The sequence below is a fragment of the Corythoichthys intestinalis genome, chromosome 2 (genome assembly GCF_030265065.1).
Source record: "Corythoichthys intestinalis isolate RoL2023-P3 chromosome 2, ASM3026506v1, whole genome shotgun sequence".
Classification (NCBI taxonomy): Eukaryota; Metazoa; Chordata; class Actinopteri; order Syngnathiformes; family Syngnathidae; genus Corythoichthys; species Corythoichthys intestinalis.
This window is the reverse complement of record NC_080396.1, coordinates 73,499,832-73,516,884: the sequence shown is the minus strand read 5'-3', so window position 1 is coordinate 73,516,884 and position 17,053 is coordinate 73,499,832. Positions and strand designations below refer to the sequence as shown.

General features: G+C 40.8%; 1 protein-coding gene across 1 annotated transcript in view; it reads right to left on the bottom strand.

The window, feature by feature from the left end:
* The window catches only part of si:dkey-70p6.1 (uncharacterized protein LOC570575 homolog), a 36,419-nt gene that overhangs the window by 15,053 nt on the left and 4,313 nt on the right, over positions 1–17,053 (bottom strand). Inside the window, exons 2-6 of the mRNA XM_057829830.1 lie at positions 12,432–12,647; positions 10,973–11,030; positions 10,819–10,897; positions 7,486–7,931; positions 395–532 (exon numbers count right to left, since the gene is read on the bottom strand). Coding sequence (XP_057685813.1) covers positions 395–532; positions 7,486–7,931; positions 10,819–10,897; positions 10,973–11,030; positions 12,432–12,565 — 855 coding nt within the window. The 5' untranslated portion in view covers positions 12,566–12,647. The remainder of the gene's footprint in view (positions 1–394; positions 533–7,485; positions 7,932–10,818; positions 10,898–10,972; positions 11,031–12,431; positions 12,648–17,053) is intronic.

The following is a 17,053-nucleotide window of genomic DNA, read 5'->3' as shown; positions in this document are numbered from 1 at the left end:
GTTAAAGTAACAATAAGTGCCTTGATATCAACTGAAACTGACCCCGAAATGCCGTCACATCAAAAGGAAGTGACCCCAAAATGCCCTCAAATCTACAGGAAGTGACCCAATATCAACAGGAAGTAACCCCAAAATGCCCTTAAATTAACGCAAAGGGTCCCGATATAAACTGGATGTGCCCCAGAAATGGCCACAAATCTACTGAAAATGAACCAATATCAACAGGAAGTGACCTCGAAATGACCTCAAATCAACAGGAAGTAACCCTGAAAAGCCCTGAAATCTGCAGGAATGAACCACTAACAACTGCAAGTGACCCAGAAATGCCCTCAAATCTACAGGAAGTGACCCTAGTTCAGTTATTAAGGCGCACGACTGGACTGTCAGCACTCACCACTGCTGCGGAAGGTTGAACGTTGTCCATGGCGTGCATTCCCACAGGGCCCGGGGCCTTACTGTGGAGCGCAAGGACGTCCTCGTCCTCCGGAGGCTTCCAGATGTACTGCTCTCCATTGCCCATGAACATCACTTCCTGTCAATTTATAAGCAGAGGTGGGTAGTATTGTCTTACATTTACTTGAGTAACTTTTTGACTTCTAAGAGTAGTTTTACCACACCATACTTTTTACTCTTACTTGAGTAGATTTGTAAAGAACTAACATTACTCTCACTCCGCTACTTTGGGCTGCATTCGAGCCATTAACCACCTTCGTGAAGTTCGACTCCCATCAGAAGCAAATTTATATAAAAAATGAAGTCAATCATTTGTGCTTGTTTGTGGCCGATCGGTGAAGGCAATCACTTCCACCGTCGTGTGTGACATGAGTCGGGGTAGTTTTGTATTATTATTTTTTTTTTGTGTTCGAAAGGCGAGGAAGAGACTTGGAAAAGCCGCTCAGTCCAAGTTAGCATGTAGCCTAGCTCTTACGTCTCCTGTTTTGTTTACGGTTTTTCGTCCGTCTATGAGTCCTCAGCAGGGAAATGACAAGAACCGGACCAACTCCGGTGGCATAAAATACCGTTTGAGAGGTTTAAGAAGTCGGCAGTTTTGACCATTATGTAGTATTTAACCCTGTCGTACTGAATAAATCCATTTTTGATGTTTCATATTCCATTTAGCACAAGACTGTTATTTGTCATGACCATACAATTTATATAATAACCAGGGGAATAATACTTCGATACAAAGAATATCCTGTAAAAATATTGGAATAGCGAAATAAAAACAATGATGACATTTTGCAGTCTGCTCTAGTCATCAGCCTCATGTTTGTGGTCTCCGTCACCTTTTTCCCATTCTGAATCTTCCTCCTCCTCCAGATACGACTCAAACATATATGGCTGTATGCCACAGGCTTCCTCTGGATTGACAATATCACTTGAAAGATCCACGCTTGAACCAGAATTGCTGAAAAAATGCTTCCCCCTCCATTGGGCCCAATGCTAAATCCGCTGAAATCGCTCATTCTCTGACGTCATCACTAGGATTGGGCATCGTTTGAATTTGAACGATTCCGATTCAACGTTTTGATTCCGGTTCCAAACGATTCTTGATTTCGATTCTTATAATAGGCGGGGTCAAAAAAATTGCATAGTTTATATTTCTTATCTTCTCGATTATTTTTTAAATTATATGAACTTTCAATTAATTTCTCACAGGGCTATGTTTAACTTGTATGTAAATATCAATCTTTGAACTTGAATATCATGAAGTTTCTTTGCACAGGAGTGCACTTTCACAAAGATGTTTATTTTTTGAAATCTCACGGAGAAAACATTTGCACATATTCTTTTGCCTATGTTTTAGAGTGTCTTATGCTGCAGGCATTTATTGTATTGCATCGTTTGTTTTAGGTGGTACTTCTACAGCTTAGTTAAGTGCTGACAAGATGTCAGGAGGGGAGAGTTCTGTCCTTTGACTACTTTTTTATAAGTTTGATTTCTTCCTAAACTGATATATTGTTCATCCGTCCACAAGATGTCCCTTTTGTAACTCCGGACTACAGTTTTTCTTTGTTTTGCTATATGCAATTGGCTTCCCCTAGTGGTGACTTACTGGAAGCAGCAGGCAAAAGAAACTTATTACTTTAGTTGAAAAAGAATCTTTGAGAAAGGTCAAAGATAAGCAGGCACATTAGCACAATGTCACTTACAGCTACAAACCAAGTCAGAAACCTCGTCCATCACTAAATCTGCTTATTACCACCTAAAAAATATAGCCAGAATTAAGGGGCTTCTGACTCAACAAGACATGGAAAAACTTATGCATGCATTCATTTTCAGCAGATTGGACTAAACACCTTCTCTGCACTACACATCGTTGGGAACTCTTGATGAAACAAAATCTGGAAGTTTGCACGTTTTAATAGAGGGTCGAATATCATTTCGGTGTGTTTATTCTGTTACTTTGTTGTCATTTATGTGAAGCGAAGCAACATGTTTTTGCGCTAAGCTAAATTAGCCACTTCATATGATATGCTCATAACGGAGCTAGTCTTCAAATTGCTTCTTCTTCGTGGTGTTCGGCAGCTATTTTATTTTTTTCGGTCGGAGGTAGGGGTGTGCCATCTTAGGCACCCTACAATTCGATTCGATTACGATTCAGGGTGCTACGATTCGATTATTGAACGATGATTACTAACTAATAAAGTAGCCAAACACATTTATGTCCATTATTTATTTAAAATATGCTAATGATTCAACAGGAACGATGGAAACATGCCCACACAAAAAATCTGCCCTTAAACTGCTTTTTTTTTTTTTTTTTTAACAAGAAAGTGCAAAAACATTACCCATTTTAAAGGCAGTACTTATTTCTCAACATGCCCAAACAACACACAGTTGAACTTGAGATACTCTTTTCCACAAGAAGGTGCAAAAACATTAGCTGTTTCAAAGGCAGTACTTATTTCTCTCAACAATACAATAAAATTTACATCGGTGGAATGAATTCCACATTTCTGGAAACAAACAAACAAAGTGTCTTTAGAAATAAGACTTCTTTTAACAAATATACAGTATTTTGTTTTCACAGATTTCGCATGTTTGTAGTGTTACCACTGTACTTAATCCTGGTTTTAAACGTTCTGCATCTGGAGTATTTTATGTACACCACAAACAACGTACAACTTGACATTAAAAATATGTGTTAGTGAAGTCGCTAATTAGCATAGCGCTCGGGGCTAATTAGTAACATCTCAAAAACCACAACATTAAAGGCTAAAGAGTACAAGAGAGTTTGTGTGCTCACCTCTGATAGAAGGACACGGCACTTAGCAAAACACTAGGGACTTTTTCCAATTAACACGACTTGAAACTACTGCTGGACAACTGAAAGACAAGGAACAATTAACTATCTCTCTTCCCCTCTCGCCCTAAAAAATAACTAGCGCACGGAAGCGCGGGTCCGTGCCTGTCTCATACACAAATTTTTTTCCCGGTCTTTTGAAAAGGAGTAAATCTCTCGCTCAGTAACCGGCAGCATCCATCATAACGTTGTGCGTGCGTCCGTTAAAGGTGTCCGGGTGGCAGACGTGTCTTGAATTTCATCCCGCTATGAGCGGCTGTCATAAAGTTTTTAGGGAAAATCATTGTTTTTGAACATTTATGAATGGTAATCGAATCGTCACGTGTGGAACCGTGATGCATCTAATAATCGATTTTTTGGCACTCCCTTAGTCAGGTCAGGGCATCGAAATTTGGAATCCAAATTTTAAAAATTCAAACAGTTCCGGGAGAACCAAAGTGTTAATCCCGGATCCCATCGATGCTCGATGCCCAACCCCTAGTCATCACCGCGATGGAGGCGCCGGTGCGCTATAATGACAGGAGGAGCTAAACGGCAGATTTAAAGACGCATTTCTCGTCATCTGCACTTTGCCAAATTGTTGTATATACCGTATTGGCCCGAATATAAGACGGTGTTTTTTGCATTGAAATAAGACTGAAAAAGTGGGGGTCGTCTTATATTCGTGGTCTAGAGATTATACCCATTCAAGACGCTAGATGGCGCCAGATATCATTGAAGCGATGTTCTGTCATGACAGATCTCAGCTACTCTCAAGTTTAACCAGTTTGCATTATTTTATTGCAATGTTTTTCCTTATTCAGATTTGTTTCAAGACTACAGTTACAGTTAGAATTCACTTAGATGGTTGATGCAGTTATTGCAATTTTGTTGTTTTATCACAATAGATTGGTTTATTCACATTTCAAAAACCAGAAGCCAATCATTTACGAATGTGATAGCACTTTAGTTTACATATTTAAATGTTCAGATATTAACATTTGAATGAGACAAAATAACATGCTTTTTCTCTCAAATATATTGCTATACTAATTTGTTTCAGATGTACTGTAATTATTTTCTGTATAAAAATTAATTTGGTGTTCAAAAAGTCTTTTTGCAAACTTGAGTCTTGAAAAAGAGGGGGTCGTCTTATAATCAGAACCATCTTATATTCGGGGCAATATGGTAGTTGAATCGTCTCAATATATGATTTTAATTCTAATAATGCTATTTAAGTTTTTTTTGTCATGTCATATACTCTTTAAACAGTGAAAATTAGAGGAAAACATTGCATGTCGATTTATAGTGTGTGCCCTGAATCTTCTGCTTGCGCCCGCTATAATTTTAAGTTAGGGGCCACTGTGCTTCTAGTAATAAATGTTAGTCTGGAGCAGAGCCGGTTGTAGGCAGGCATGTATGAGGGGGGCAGTCAGAAAGGTGTTGGTTGCATCATGCTCCAGCACCCCCCCTGCCCCCATTGCTTATAGTAGCAGCATTTTCTTCAGTGAATTGGGTTGTTAGCTATGTCCAACCCCAACCTAGAGAAGTGGATTGCACTTAGTCAGGCCTCTACCTTCAGACCTGTCCAACTTTGGTGTCCCATCTGAGGACTAAGCTCCTGCGGGTATAGGCACAAAAGCACACAAAAAAGGTGGCTATCCCTCAAGGGGGGGGACTGAACAATAAAATAAATAAAATATCCTTCATCCAGATTTTATAAACAAACAACATAACATACAGTATACCTTAAAGGGCACCACAGATAGAAAGACATGAAGTTCTTAAAAAAATGTTACTACTAGTTATAATAATTTTTTGATATTAACACCCCTAAAATGTTTTCGTTTTAATAAAATGTGTAAAATTATTTTAACTAGTAGGTCGCCATTGTCGTTGACGTCGCAGGGCGGTGACATCACATGGGTACGCTGCTGCACTTCCACAGTGTCACTCTTTAACTATGTAAGGTAGTGATTTAAATACGCCACAAGTTGTCAATGGCGAGTTTTTAATTAATTAGAGATCATTTCAATGAGTGTGTTTTGTCCCTTGACTGACGTCGAAGGTTTCCTTCAATTCCCCAGTGCGGGTCCACTGTGCCTTATGTTCAATTGTATGTTGAGAAGCTAAGACACCTGATAATGGCTCACAGCATCATAGTTTGTATATTGTGACTAAATATTGCCATCCAATGTATTGGTTGAGCCAAACGAGTTGCTATAAATAGAGTGTGACCGAAGTCTGAGTAAGTTTTATGTGTATTTTTCACATCTGTTTTGATTGTAAATTTGTGAATGCCAGTTCTCTTTGCATTGTTGTTTAACTGTGTGAGAATAGGACCTCATTAATACTGAAGCACTTTTCTTTTTGTGAACATTATTTTTTGAGAAATATGAATATTATTTTTGTTGTATTTCCACAATATGATACCTATGTTCAATTGTATGTTCTGAAGAAGGAGTTGACAAAGCTTATGCCAATAAACGGCGCGGTCCGAGCTACGAATCTGAACACCTGTGTCCACTTGCCTTTCTATGCCTCTTAGATATCAATGTGCAAAATAAGGCGACATTATAATCTGTTGGGCAGAAAATGATCCGAATAGCCAGCAATCAAACAAAGTTTAATACATTTATTCGTTTTCCTTGTCACTTATTCGCTGGGACGTAAGCTTCGGGAGCAACACCTGTAAGTCTGATAAATCTGAGAACACCAGCAGGATGATCAACAACCTGGACATCTGCTTTTACGTGACAAAAATAAAGTAAGATGTCATTAAACACCATTAGACGTCTCAGTAGAGGCAAACTACATCAACGTTTTCGTGTGTTGTGATGTACGGGGTATCAGCAAAAAATAAACTGCTGTTTCATTCTATACCCCAATCATATGTAAAGCACACGACAGCTCGGGATGCTAGCTATCTTCATAATAATATTGGAAAAAGTTGAATCACACAATAGCTTACGGGAAGATCTGCAAACAGTTTTTGACATCAAATACTCTCCTGCTCCGTCACTAGAGCAGGAGAATGCTGTCACTAGCACACTTGACACATGAACGCTACTCGTCTCATCCCGTCTTTCCTGTTCATTTTGCTGTCCATCTCATTAATGTTCCGCTTGGGTTCAAAATTGGAAGGGCAACGACATGTTTATGTACTTATAGAGTGACACTGTGGAAGTCCGGCAGCATACCCATGTGACGTCACCGCCTTGCGACGTCAACAACAATGGCGACCTACTAGTTAAAATAATTTTACAAATTTTATTAAAACAAAAACATTAAGAGGGGTTTTAATATCAAAAAAATATTATAACTAGTACTAACATTTATTTTTTTAAGAACTACATGTCTTTCTATCTGTGGTACCCTTTAACTGGATGACCTAATTCTCAAATAAATTGTAACCTGAGAATTTATCTTATGAATAATAATAAAATTTATAAAACACAACAGATACGTATACAACAGACCAATTTATCTTTTCTTTTTTGGGGGCTTTTTTGTTAGCAACCAAACACTTCAAAAATCTCCCTTCACCACACTCCACTCTACAACAGCGGTCTCCTACTTCTCTTTGAAAAACTCACAAATTCATCCATGTCCAAGTTATATGTTATGGACTTCTCATGGGCCAAGATCATCATTTGTCTTCAGTCTGTCACGTGATGTGTACATGGACTTACTTCTGTGCTTGCTGACACAACGCAGCTGCTTCTTCAAAGTAGCTGCGCTGAAACCTGACACTACATTGTCTGACAATGTCTAGGCTCATTTACATACTAACAGTGATTGGATGTTTACTGGGGGCTGTGCGTGTTTCACTGTGCGCGCACGCTGACCATCCTGTTAATATACACACACAGTGGAGGGAAAGAGATGACGAAGAACTGATACTATATCGTCTTTGTATCCCCTTTTTGGCAGATTTTTTTTCCACTACTGCAGATTAATCCTTCAATTTGTAATGTATTAATTTTGTCTGTATATTAAAAATGATCTTTCTTAACTTCTAAAATTTTGATTTGAGGGGGCAAGACATTTATATCAACAGAATAGAGCCGGCGTCGGTCTGGAGCCCTGTATCTCGAATGTGAGGCTGCTTTTTATCGGACTGGGGGGGCGAGTTCGTGACTATCTTTCCTATCTGGCAACCCTGTCTAGCTCTATATATGAAGTCATACGGTACCAACCTTTGGGAAGGAGGGCACGTTAAAGGCATCCAGGTTCCTGCGGGGAAGCTTGGTACTGTGAGGATGCTGCGGCGGCGGAGGGGCGGGATGAGAGGGCGGGGGGTGTCGCGGCTGCGGCGGGTCGGCCGTGTCCGTCCCGCTGTCCCGCTTCTGCGGGGCCTTGTCAGCTTTGCGTGGCTTCCTAACGCAGGCGTACTCGGCCGTCTCCGGGGGTCGAGGCGCCGCCGCCGCCTGGGCTTCAGTCGGGCTTCCCTCCGCGTCGCCGTCCGGGTCGGGCGGCGCAGGGGTGTTGGCGGGGACGGCCGGAGGGGCCGGGGTGTCCGTCTGCCCGGCCCTGCCCACTGCGGCATAGAGCGCGTCGTCGGTCCGCGCGGCCGAAGAGCTCCGGCCCACTTCCGAGTACGTGTGTTCACCGTCCTCGGAGGGGATCTGGGGAAGCTGCCTGCCTGCGGAGGACACAGAACGCCGGCCGTCGCCGTTAGATAATGCGTGTGAGTGACCCCTCTACTCAGGGTTTGGCTTATAGTTAGACCATATATAATTTTTAAGTATTGTATATTTTGTAAATATATTTTTACAACTTAAAAGGTGTACAGTTTAGAGCCAAAACACTGTGGGAAAGCTATTATTTTTAAATAACAGTGAATAGCAAATTATCCTTATAGCCCTTGTTGCATTTTGCTCATATAGTAAAACAAGCACATTCATAGTTTGTATATATTGTATATACTATATACAGTGGGGAGAACAAGTATTTGATACGCAGTCAATGGGAAAACCCATTGGCAGTGTATCAAATACTTGTTCTCCCCACTGTATATACTGGTCCTTCTATAAAAAATAAAAAAAAGCAGATTGTGATAAAGTTCATTATTTTCTGTAATGTACTGATAAACATTAGACTTTCATATATTTTACATTCATTACACACAACTGAAGCAGATCAAGCCTTTTTTTAGGGCTGTCAAACGATTAAAATTTTTAATCGAGTTAATTACAGCTTAAAAATTAATTAATCGTAATTAATCGCGATTAATCGCAGTTCAAACCATCTATAAAATATGCCGTATTTTTCTGTAAATTATTGTTGGAATGGAAAGATAAGACACAAAATGGATATATACATTCAACATACGGTACATAAGGACTGTTTATTATAACAGTAAATCAACAAGATGGCATTAACATTCTGTTAAAGCGATCCATGGATAGAAAGACTTGTAGTTCTTAAAAGATAAATGTTAGTACAAGTTATAGAAATTTTATATTAAAACCCCTCTTAATGTTTTTGTTTTAATAAAATTTGTAAAATTTTCAATCAAAAAATAAACTAGTAGCCCGCCATTGTTGATGTCCATTATTACTTACACAATGCTCATGGGTGCTGAAGCCTATAAAATCAGTCGCACCCAAGCGCCAGCAGAGGGCGGCAAAACTCCATAAAACACAATTAACAAGTGGGCATTTCACTGAACTGACATTTAAATCTGTCTGAGCGGGGCATGTGCCTTAATTGCGTCAAATATTTTAACGTGATTAATTTAAAAAATTAATTACTGCCCCTTAACGCGATAATTTTGACAGCCCTGCTTTTTTTATTTCAATATTGGTGATTTTGGCAAAAAAGTCAAGAAAAAACAAAAATCCCTACCCCAAAAAATTAGCATATCATGAAAAGGTACTCTAAAGAAGCTACTAACCTAATCCTCTGAATCAACGAAGTAACTCAAAACCCCTGCGAAAGATTCCTGAGGCTTTTAAAAACTTCCATCCTGGTTCATTACTCAAAACCGCAATAATGGGCAAGACTGCCGACCTGACTGCTGTCCAGAAGGCCATCATTGAAACCCTCAAGCAAGAGGCTTAGACACAGAAAGAAGTTTCTGAGCGAATAGGCTGTTCCCAGAGTGCTGTATCAAGGAACCTCAGTGGGAAGTCTGTGGAAAGGAAAAAGTGTGGCAGGAAACGCTGCACAACCAGAAGAGGTGACCGCACCTTGAGAAAGATTGTGGAGAAGGGCAGATTCCAGACCTTGGGGGACCTGCAGAAACAGTGGACTGAGTCTGGAGTAGAAACATCCAGAGCCACCGTGCACAGGCGTGTGCTGGAAATGGTTTACAGGTGCCGCATTCCCCAGGTCAAGCCACTTTTGAACCTGAAACAGCGGCAGAAGCGCCTGACCTGGGCTACAGAGAAGCAGCACTGGACTGTTGCTCAGTGGTCCAAATTGCTTTTTTCAGATGAAAGCAAATTTTGCATGACATTTGGAAATCAAGGTGCCAGAGTTTGGAGGAAGACTGGCGAGAAGGAACTGCCAAAATGCCTGAAGTCCAGTGTCAAGTACCCACAGTCAGTGATGGTCTGGGGTGCCATGTCAGCTGCTGGTGTTGGTCTACTGTGTTTTATCAAGGGTAGGGTCAACGCAGCTAGCTGTCAGGAGATTTTGGAGCACTTCATGCTTCCATCTGCTGAAAAACTTTATGGAGATGAAGATTTCATTTTTCAGCACGACCTGGCACCTGCTCACAGTGCCAAAACCACTGGTATATGGTTTACCGACCATGGCATTACTGTGCTCAACTGGCCTGCCAACTCTCCTGACCTAAACCCCATAGAGAATATGTGGGATATTGTGAAGAGGAAGTTGAGAGACACCAGACCCAACACTGTGGATGAGCTTAAGGCCGCTATCGAAGCATCCATAACACCTCAGCAGTGCCGCAGGCTGATTGCCTCCATGCCACGCCGCATTGGAGGAGTCATTTCTGCAAAAGGATTCCCGACCAAGTATTTAGTGCATAGCTGATATAATTAATTGAAGGTTGACTTTTTTTGTATTAAAAATACTTTTTTGTATTGGTTGGATGAAATATGCAAATTTTTTGAGATAGGGATTTTTGGTTTTTCTTGACTTTTTTGCCAAAATCATCTATATTAAAACAGTAAAGGGCTTGAACTACTTCAGTTGTGTGTAATGCACTGTAGAATTCTCAACTCTGTTCATCTCTTGGGCTTCAAGACCACTTAATAGCGCCAAATGAAACACTATGAAGCTTTGAACCAAGTTTCATTGCTTCAGAAAGCTACATTTGGCCATCATTACTCCCTTGGTAGAGACGGACAACTTCCGCTGCCACCTGTTGTCAACAATGTTGTCATACAACATGCCTCCCAACATGCAATGTGGTGCTGCGCTGTAAATAATTGAACCAACATGCTAACAACTCGCAAAATTTTACATGTAAAGTTGAATGATTGAACTTGTAAAACAAACAAATAAAAAACTTGTATGCCCAAATTTTGCATTGTGAAAGAAAAGAAAATCGTGCTTACTTTTGCCGTTGCAGTTGATTTTGTTCATCTGGGTGTCGGATTTGGTGATGGAGCGCAGTTTGGACTGCCTGAGTATGCCCTGAAACAGCAGCTAAGTTAGCCAAGAAGTCTCTCTCTTTTCCTTGCTTGCAAAAAGTAAAAGTAAACGGCCTACCATGTCCATGAGACGATGTTTCCCGCCTTCGCTGGGGACATTGTGTGTCTTTCCCTTCCTGAGGTAAGCAAGCAATCACACACTCATTAAGTCACCAAAAAGTTAGCTTGCATTGCAACACCTTTATATGCAAGTGCGTTCCCGTCCCTCAGTAGTTTTTCGTGCATTTCTATTCCTTAGGTTCTACCTAAGTTCACCAAATATGTTTGGTCTCATTAATGTTCCGTCCCTAGCAAAAAGTACTTGCAGGTTTATGCTGTTATATCGTCCCTACCAATATTGAGACCAAACCTATGCCCTTGGGTATCGGCTAGGGTTGTTCCGATCATGTTTTTTGCTCCCCGATCCGATCCCGATCGTTTTAGTTTGAGTATCTGCCAATCCCGATATTTCCCAATCCGACTGCTTTTTTTTTTGCTCCCGATTCATTTTAATCATTCCCGATAATTTTTCCAGATCATATACATTTTGGCAATGCATTAAGAAAAAAATGAATACAACTCAGACGAATATATACATTCAACATACAGTACATAAGTACTGTATTTGTTTATTATTATTATTATTATATGATTATATGATTATTATGACAATATATCCTCAAGATGGCATTTACATTATTAACATTCTTTCTGTGAGAGGGATCCACGGATAGAAAGACTTGTGACTTTGTATATTATGACTAAATATTGCCATCTAGTGTATTTGTTGAGCTTTCAGTAAATGATACTGTAGCCATGCCCAAATGCATGATGGGAAGTGGAACCATGACTGTGCGTAGTGCTACCAATTGATATATCTTCTCTGCATTGGGAAATAACATAAGGTGTTAAGAAAAAGATCAATTACTACCTTTCTTCCCCACATTGCTTCCCATGATAATTCTGATCATAGTGAGAGGGATTATAAGGCTTTAGCCAATTAATAAAGGCTCCAAAGGCTGCCAAAATTCACTCTACTCATTTAACGCTGCCTTTTAGCTCTATATATAGGTAAAACTGCGCCATTACAGATTGAACACGACAATGCGTGAGTGGGTCGTGCAGCGCATGCGTTAATTGGGTTAAATATTTTAACGTGATAAATTTTTTAAAAAATTAATTACCGCCGTTAACGGGATTAATTTGATAACCCTACCTTAAACCTAAATAAACTAAAGACTCTGGATGAGTGTAACATATTGTGTCTGTAACGTTAAAAACAATTAGAAAAGGATTTAATTAAGAAATATATATATATTAAAAAAAAGGCATGTCCGATATTTTTTTGCCGATTCCGATACTTTGAAAATGACGTGATCAGACCCGATTGATCGGCATCTCTAGTATCGGCATTTAAAAACCGCATTCATTCCAGTCTAAATTGGATTGGACATTTAGCTCTAGCAATGGTAGTCGACGAGTGCTCCATAAGGGTAAAAAACAAATTTCGAACAGAGCGATCTCACGGCCCGACTGACCTGTGGCAGCCCACGCAGAGCGCCACGATGAGGATGGTGACGACGAAGGCCGAGGCAGCGGCGATGGCGCCCAGTAGCAGGACCTTGCCGTAGGGGGGAGCCGTGAAGTTCAGCCCGTCCTGCATGGAGGCCATGTGGGAGGGAGCGCTGGCGCCGACGGACGAGAGAGAGCCAGCGAGCGAGCGAGCGGAGGCTCTCTCTCTCTCCCGGAAAAATCTGCGGAGAAAACCACGCACGCCCGTTAGACCGACCCGTGCGCTCTTTGGCTACTGTTTTAAGTTGACCAAACACAGTTGATTCCGTTTAGATTTGGGCATTTCACTTGATATCAGATCACATATTTTTAATTCCTGGGTAACATTTTGTGTCACTTGAGGTCAGGTTCAAGTTCTCGTCACGTCCTGTTTATTTTTGGGCATTTCTGAGTCACTTCCTGTTGATATCGGGTCACTTCCTGGGTCACAGTTTTTGACACTTCCGTCTCTATTCCTGTCAGGTTCAATCTCACCTCACTTCCTGTTTGTTTTTTGGCATTTCTGAGTCACTTCCAGTTGATTCGGGGCCATTTCTAGGTCACTTCCTTTTTATAAGAGGTCACTTCCTTTGAATTTGGAGGTTTACATTTGGGGCATTCCTGTGTCTCTTCTTGGTCATTTTTTGTCTCTTCTTTTTCATTTTTGGGTCACTTCCTGTTGATTTAGGTTCAATTTCAGCTTACTTCCTCTTGATTTAGGGCGATTTCTGGGTCACTTCCTGTTGATAACGGATCACTTCCAATTTTACGTCACTTCCTGTTTCATTTTGGGCACTTCCGAGTCACTTCTCCTTGATATCGGGTCACTTCCATCTGATTTGGCGGCATTTCTGAGTCACTTCCTGTTGATATCAGGTCACTTCCTGGATCACATTTTATGTCACTTCCATCTCATTTCCAGTCAGGTTCAGTTTCACGTCACTTCCAGTTTATTTTTGGGCATTTCTGAATCACTTCCTGTTGATATTAGGTCACTTCCATCTGATTTGGCGGCATTTCTGAGTCACTTCCTGAATCACATTTTGTGTCGCTTCCATCTCATTTCCAGTCAGGTTCAATTTCACGTCACCTCCTGTTTATTTTTGGCCATTTCGAAGTCACTTCCTGTTAATATCGGGTCACTTCCATCTGATTTGGCCGCATTTCTGAGTCACTTCCTGTTGATATCCGGTCACTTCCTAACCCTAACCCATCAAAAGATATTAACCGGTAACACTTTGACAGTGGCATCATAAGACCGTCATATGACCAAATAAACCACCATGAAGGTTTAAACCTATTAGCTGAAAAGTTTTATTGCTTCAAAAAGCTTCATTTGGCCTCACTGCTCCCTTGGGGGAGACACTCAACCTTTGCTGCCACCTGCTGTCAACACTGTTGTCATCCATGCCTCCTAGCATGCATTGCAGCGCTACAGTAAATAACAAAACCCATGTTCTGTAATTTCTTCAGTTACTGTTCCAATTTTTTCATTAACTCATTTGCTCCCAAAACCGTATAAATACGTTCTATTTTTAATTGTTTCAGTGTCCCAAAGACGTATTTATATGTCTTTTACGTTCTTTTTTCATAAGAGACATCTCTGGGTTCTGATTCAACTGAGCTCCAAAGCACAAAGCTGAAAATCCGTTGTAAAGCAATAAAACTGGCCACTGGAGGGCAGTAGCGCATTTGGTAAGACCCGCAACCCGATTCAATGGCAACGAACGGCCGGGCCACACGGCCGGGGCGCCGGCGGAAGGATGCCAGGCGCTGGACGACCGAGCAGAACGACCGGGACCACCAGTGCAGCGGACGATGTCATTGAGTCCGTGCTGCTCGCCGAGCAGACCCCGCAGAGACTCCAAAAAATCCATCTTTATGAGACAGACGGCGAAGAGGGAAAAGTTAACCCGGCTGTTGCGGCCACAACAGCATCATCTCAGTTAGTTATGTCTAAATAAATTGTTACTTTGATATCAAAAGTTCTATTTGTCTTGTTGTTTATGTTATTTGTAAAAGGAAAACGTTATTCAGATGTTTGGGATGTAACTAAAGCAAAAAATAGCTGTGTTAAAGTCAAAGTTATGTTTGAAATGTATGCTTTCACAAAAAGCTCAATTTCTCCGTTTTTTCATCAGAAATTGGAAAATTGCTCAAACTAAGCTATTTTCTAATGCTGATTTCTAAGAATGGAAAAAGATATGAACTTTTTTTTTCCTGCTGAAAGAAGAGAGTCTAATCTTTCTTTTGGTGGGTTCCATGTTCATATAGCAATAGAAGTGAATTTTCTGTGGGCCTTGCAAAATCAGTCAAAATCCAGTAAAACGGCCGGGAGCGAAGGGCCTTGCTCTGGTGAAAATGGCTGGGAGTGAATGAGTTAATTGCTAGCCAGTGTTGTTTTTGGCAGCCCTATTCATTTTCGTCTTAGTCTTTTGGACAACAATACTTATTAGTCTTAGTCATATTTTAGTCATTTCAAAATGTTTTTGTCTTCGTCTAGTTTTTAGTTGATGAAAACTAAACAGTTTTAGTCAATGTTTACTCAGTGTTTTCGTCTGTAAATAAATAAAGGTTTTGAATGAACATTGAGAGACGAGCACATTGTAGCTTCTACAAGCATTGATTGGGGGCATTCCTGGGTCACTTCCTGTTGATATCGGGTAAGTTTCAGTTGATTTGGGGGCATCTCAGAGTCACTTCATGTTGATATCCGGTCACTTACTGTTAATTTGTGGGTTTAGAGGGCATTTACATTTGGGGCATTCCTGTGTCTCTTGCTGGTCATTTGACGTCACTTCCTTTTCATTTTGGGTTACTAATGTTCAATTCCAGGTTACTTGCTGTTGATTATGGGGCATTTCTGTGTCACATCCTGTTGAATTTGGGCGTCTTGTCGGTTCGCGCATGTTAGCGGTTAGGTTAGGTTAGCGATCAGGAGGGCTGCCACGATCGGATAGTGACCGGGCTCTTAAATGCAGACATGGGGTAACCAGACAATGAGAAACAGGTGGGTGACACAAGAGGCAGCTGATTGGCCGACACAGGTAGAACAGGTGTAATCAATGTGCAATTACAAGGACAAGACACAAAAGGGCGCATATTACAAGGAACCAAAACACAGACCTGAACATTTTTAAGGCATGTTTTTTTGGTCGCTTCTTGTTGATTCCTTTTCATTACCTGCAATCACATTGTGATTTGATTTGCATGTGAAAAATTTCCGTGTTTTTCGCTGGTTGCCACCTGACAACGGCCGTAAAGTCAACAGGGTATTAGGGTGTAATCCTGACCAAAATAGAACAGGATGGGGGAGCGTTTGGCCAATCACAGAGGGCTTTTCTTTATCTAGGAACACGCCCGTCCTTTAAATAAGAAACAAACCTGACCTCGGCTCAGGTTTTGAGAGTCCACACCGATCGGATGGGAGCCAAAAGCGGCGCAAACACTCTTGTCGGTCGGGGGAGGGATGATGCTATTGTGTAAAAATTAGGTCAAACGTTGGCCTCACAAATGGAAGAGCCCAAACGGGCCATTATGAACTCATTGGCCGCCATTGACTGCGAGAGACGTCCTATCTGTTCGGATTGGAAGCCAGTGAACAAATATACTTTTCTTCTCGCTTCAAACACAGTAATTAATTAGATTACTGACTTCTGAAAAAAATAACGCCGTTAGTAACACCTTTATACTCTAACATTGTTATTAACAACACTGCCTGTAAGTAGCCTAAAATCAACAAGAGGTGACCCAAAATCAAAAGGAAGGGTCATGGGAATGCCCCAAAGTCAATAGGAAGAGACCCAAAATCTACAGGAAATGATTAAAAATGTACCGCAACTAAAGCCGGAAAGCTCCAAAATGTGCGAGAGGTGACCCAAAATCAACAGGAAGTGTCAAGGGAACGCCCCAAAATCAAAAGGAAGTGACCTGCAAATACTCATCTCTGCCATTGATGGTAGCTAAAAAAAAAATAAAAAAAATAAAAAAAAATTGAAATTGAGTGAAATTTCAAAACACTATTTGTACTACAGTTTTTGTCCAAGTCGCATTGATTATATATATATAAAAAAAAAATTTAAGGATGCTAAGGAGCACAAAAGATCTATTCAGTTTTTGCCAAAAACATACCCATTCATTTCTAATGGCCCAAATTTCCCATTCATTTCCAAAGGCTCTATTCACCATTCATTTCAATAGCAAAACATCCATACCCCATCCTATTCCAATCCAAATGACCTGATACAACAGGAAATTACCCCGAAATGCCTCAAAATCAATAGGAAGTGACCCAATCTTAACAGGAAGTGTCCCTCAAATTCCACCTGATCAATAGAAAGTGACCCTGAAATGCCTCAGAATTAGTAGGACATTACCCTGGAATGCCTCAAAATCAATAACAATTGTCCCAAATCCACCATATCAACAGGAAACGACCTAATATGAGATAAGAGGAAGTGAACCTGAAATGCCCCAAAATGAACACCTGAGATGTACAGGAAGTCCGAGATGCCTCAAAATCTACAGAGAGTGACCCTAAATGCGACTAAATCAATAGGAAGTGACCCGACATGTACAGGATGTCCGAGATGCCTTAAAATCAACAGGG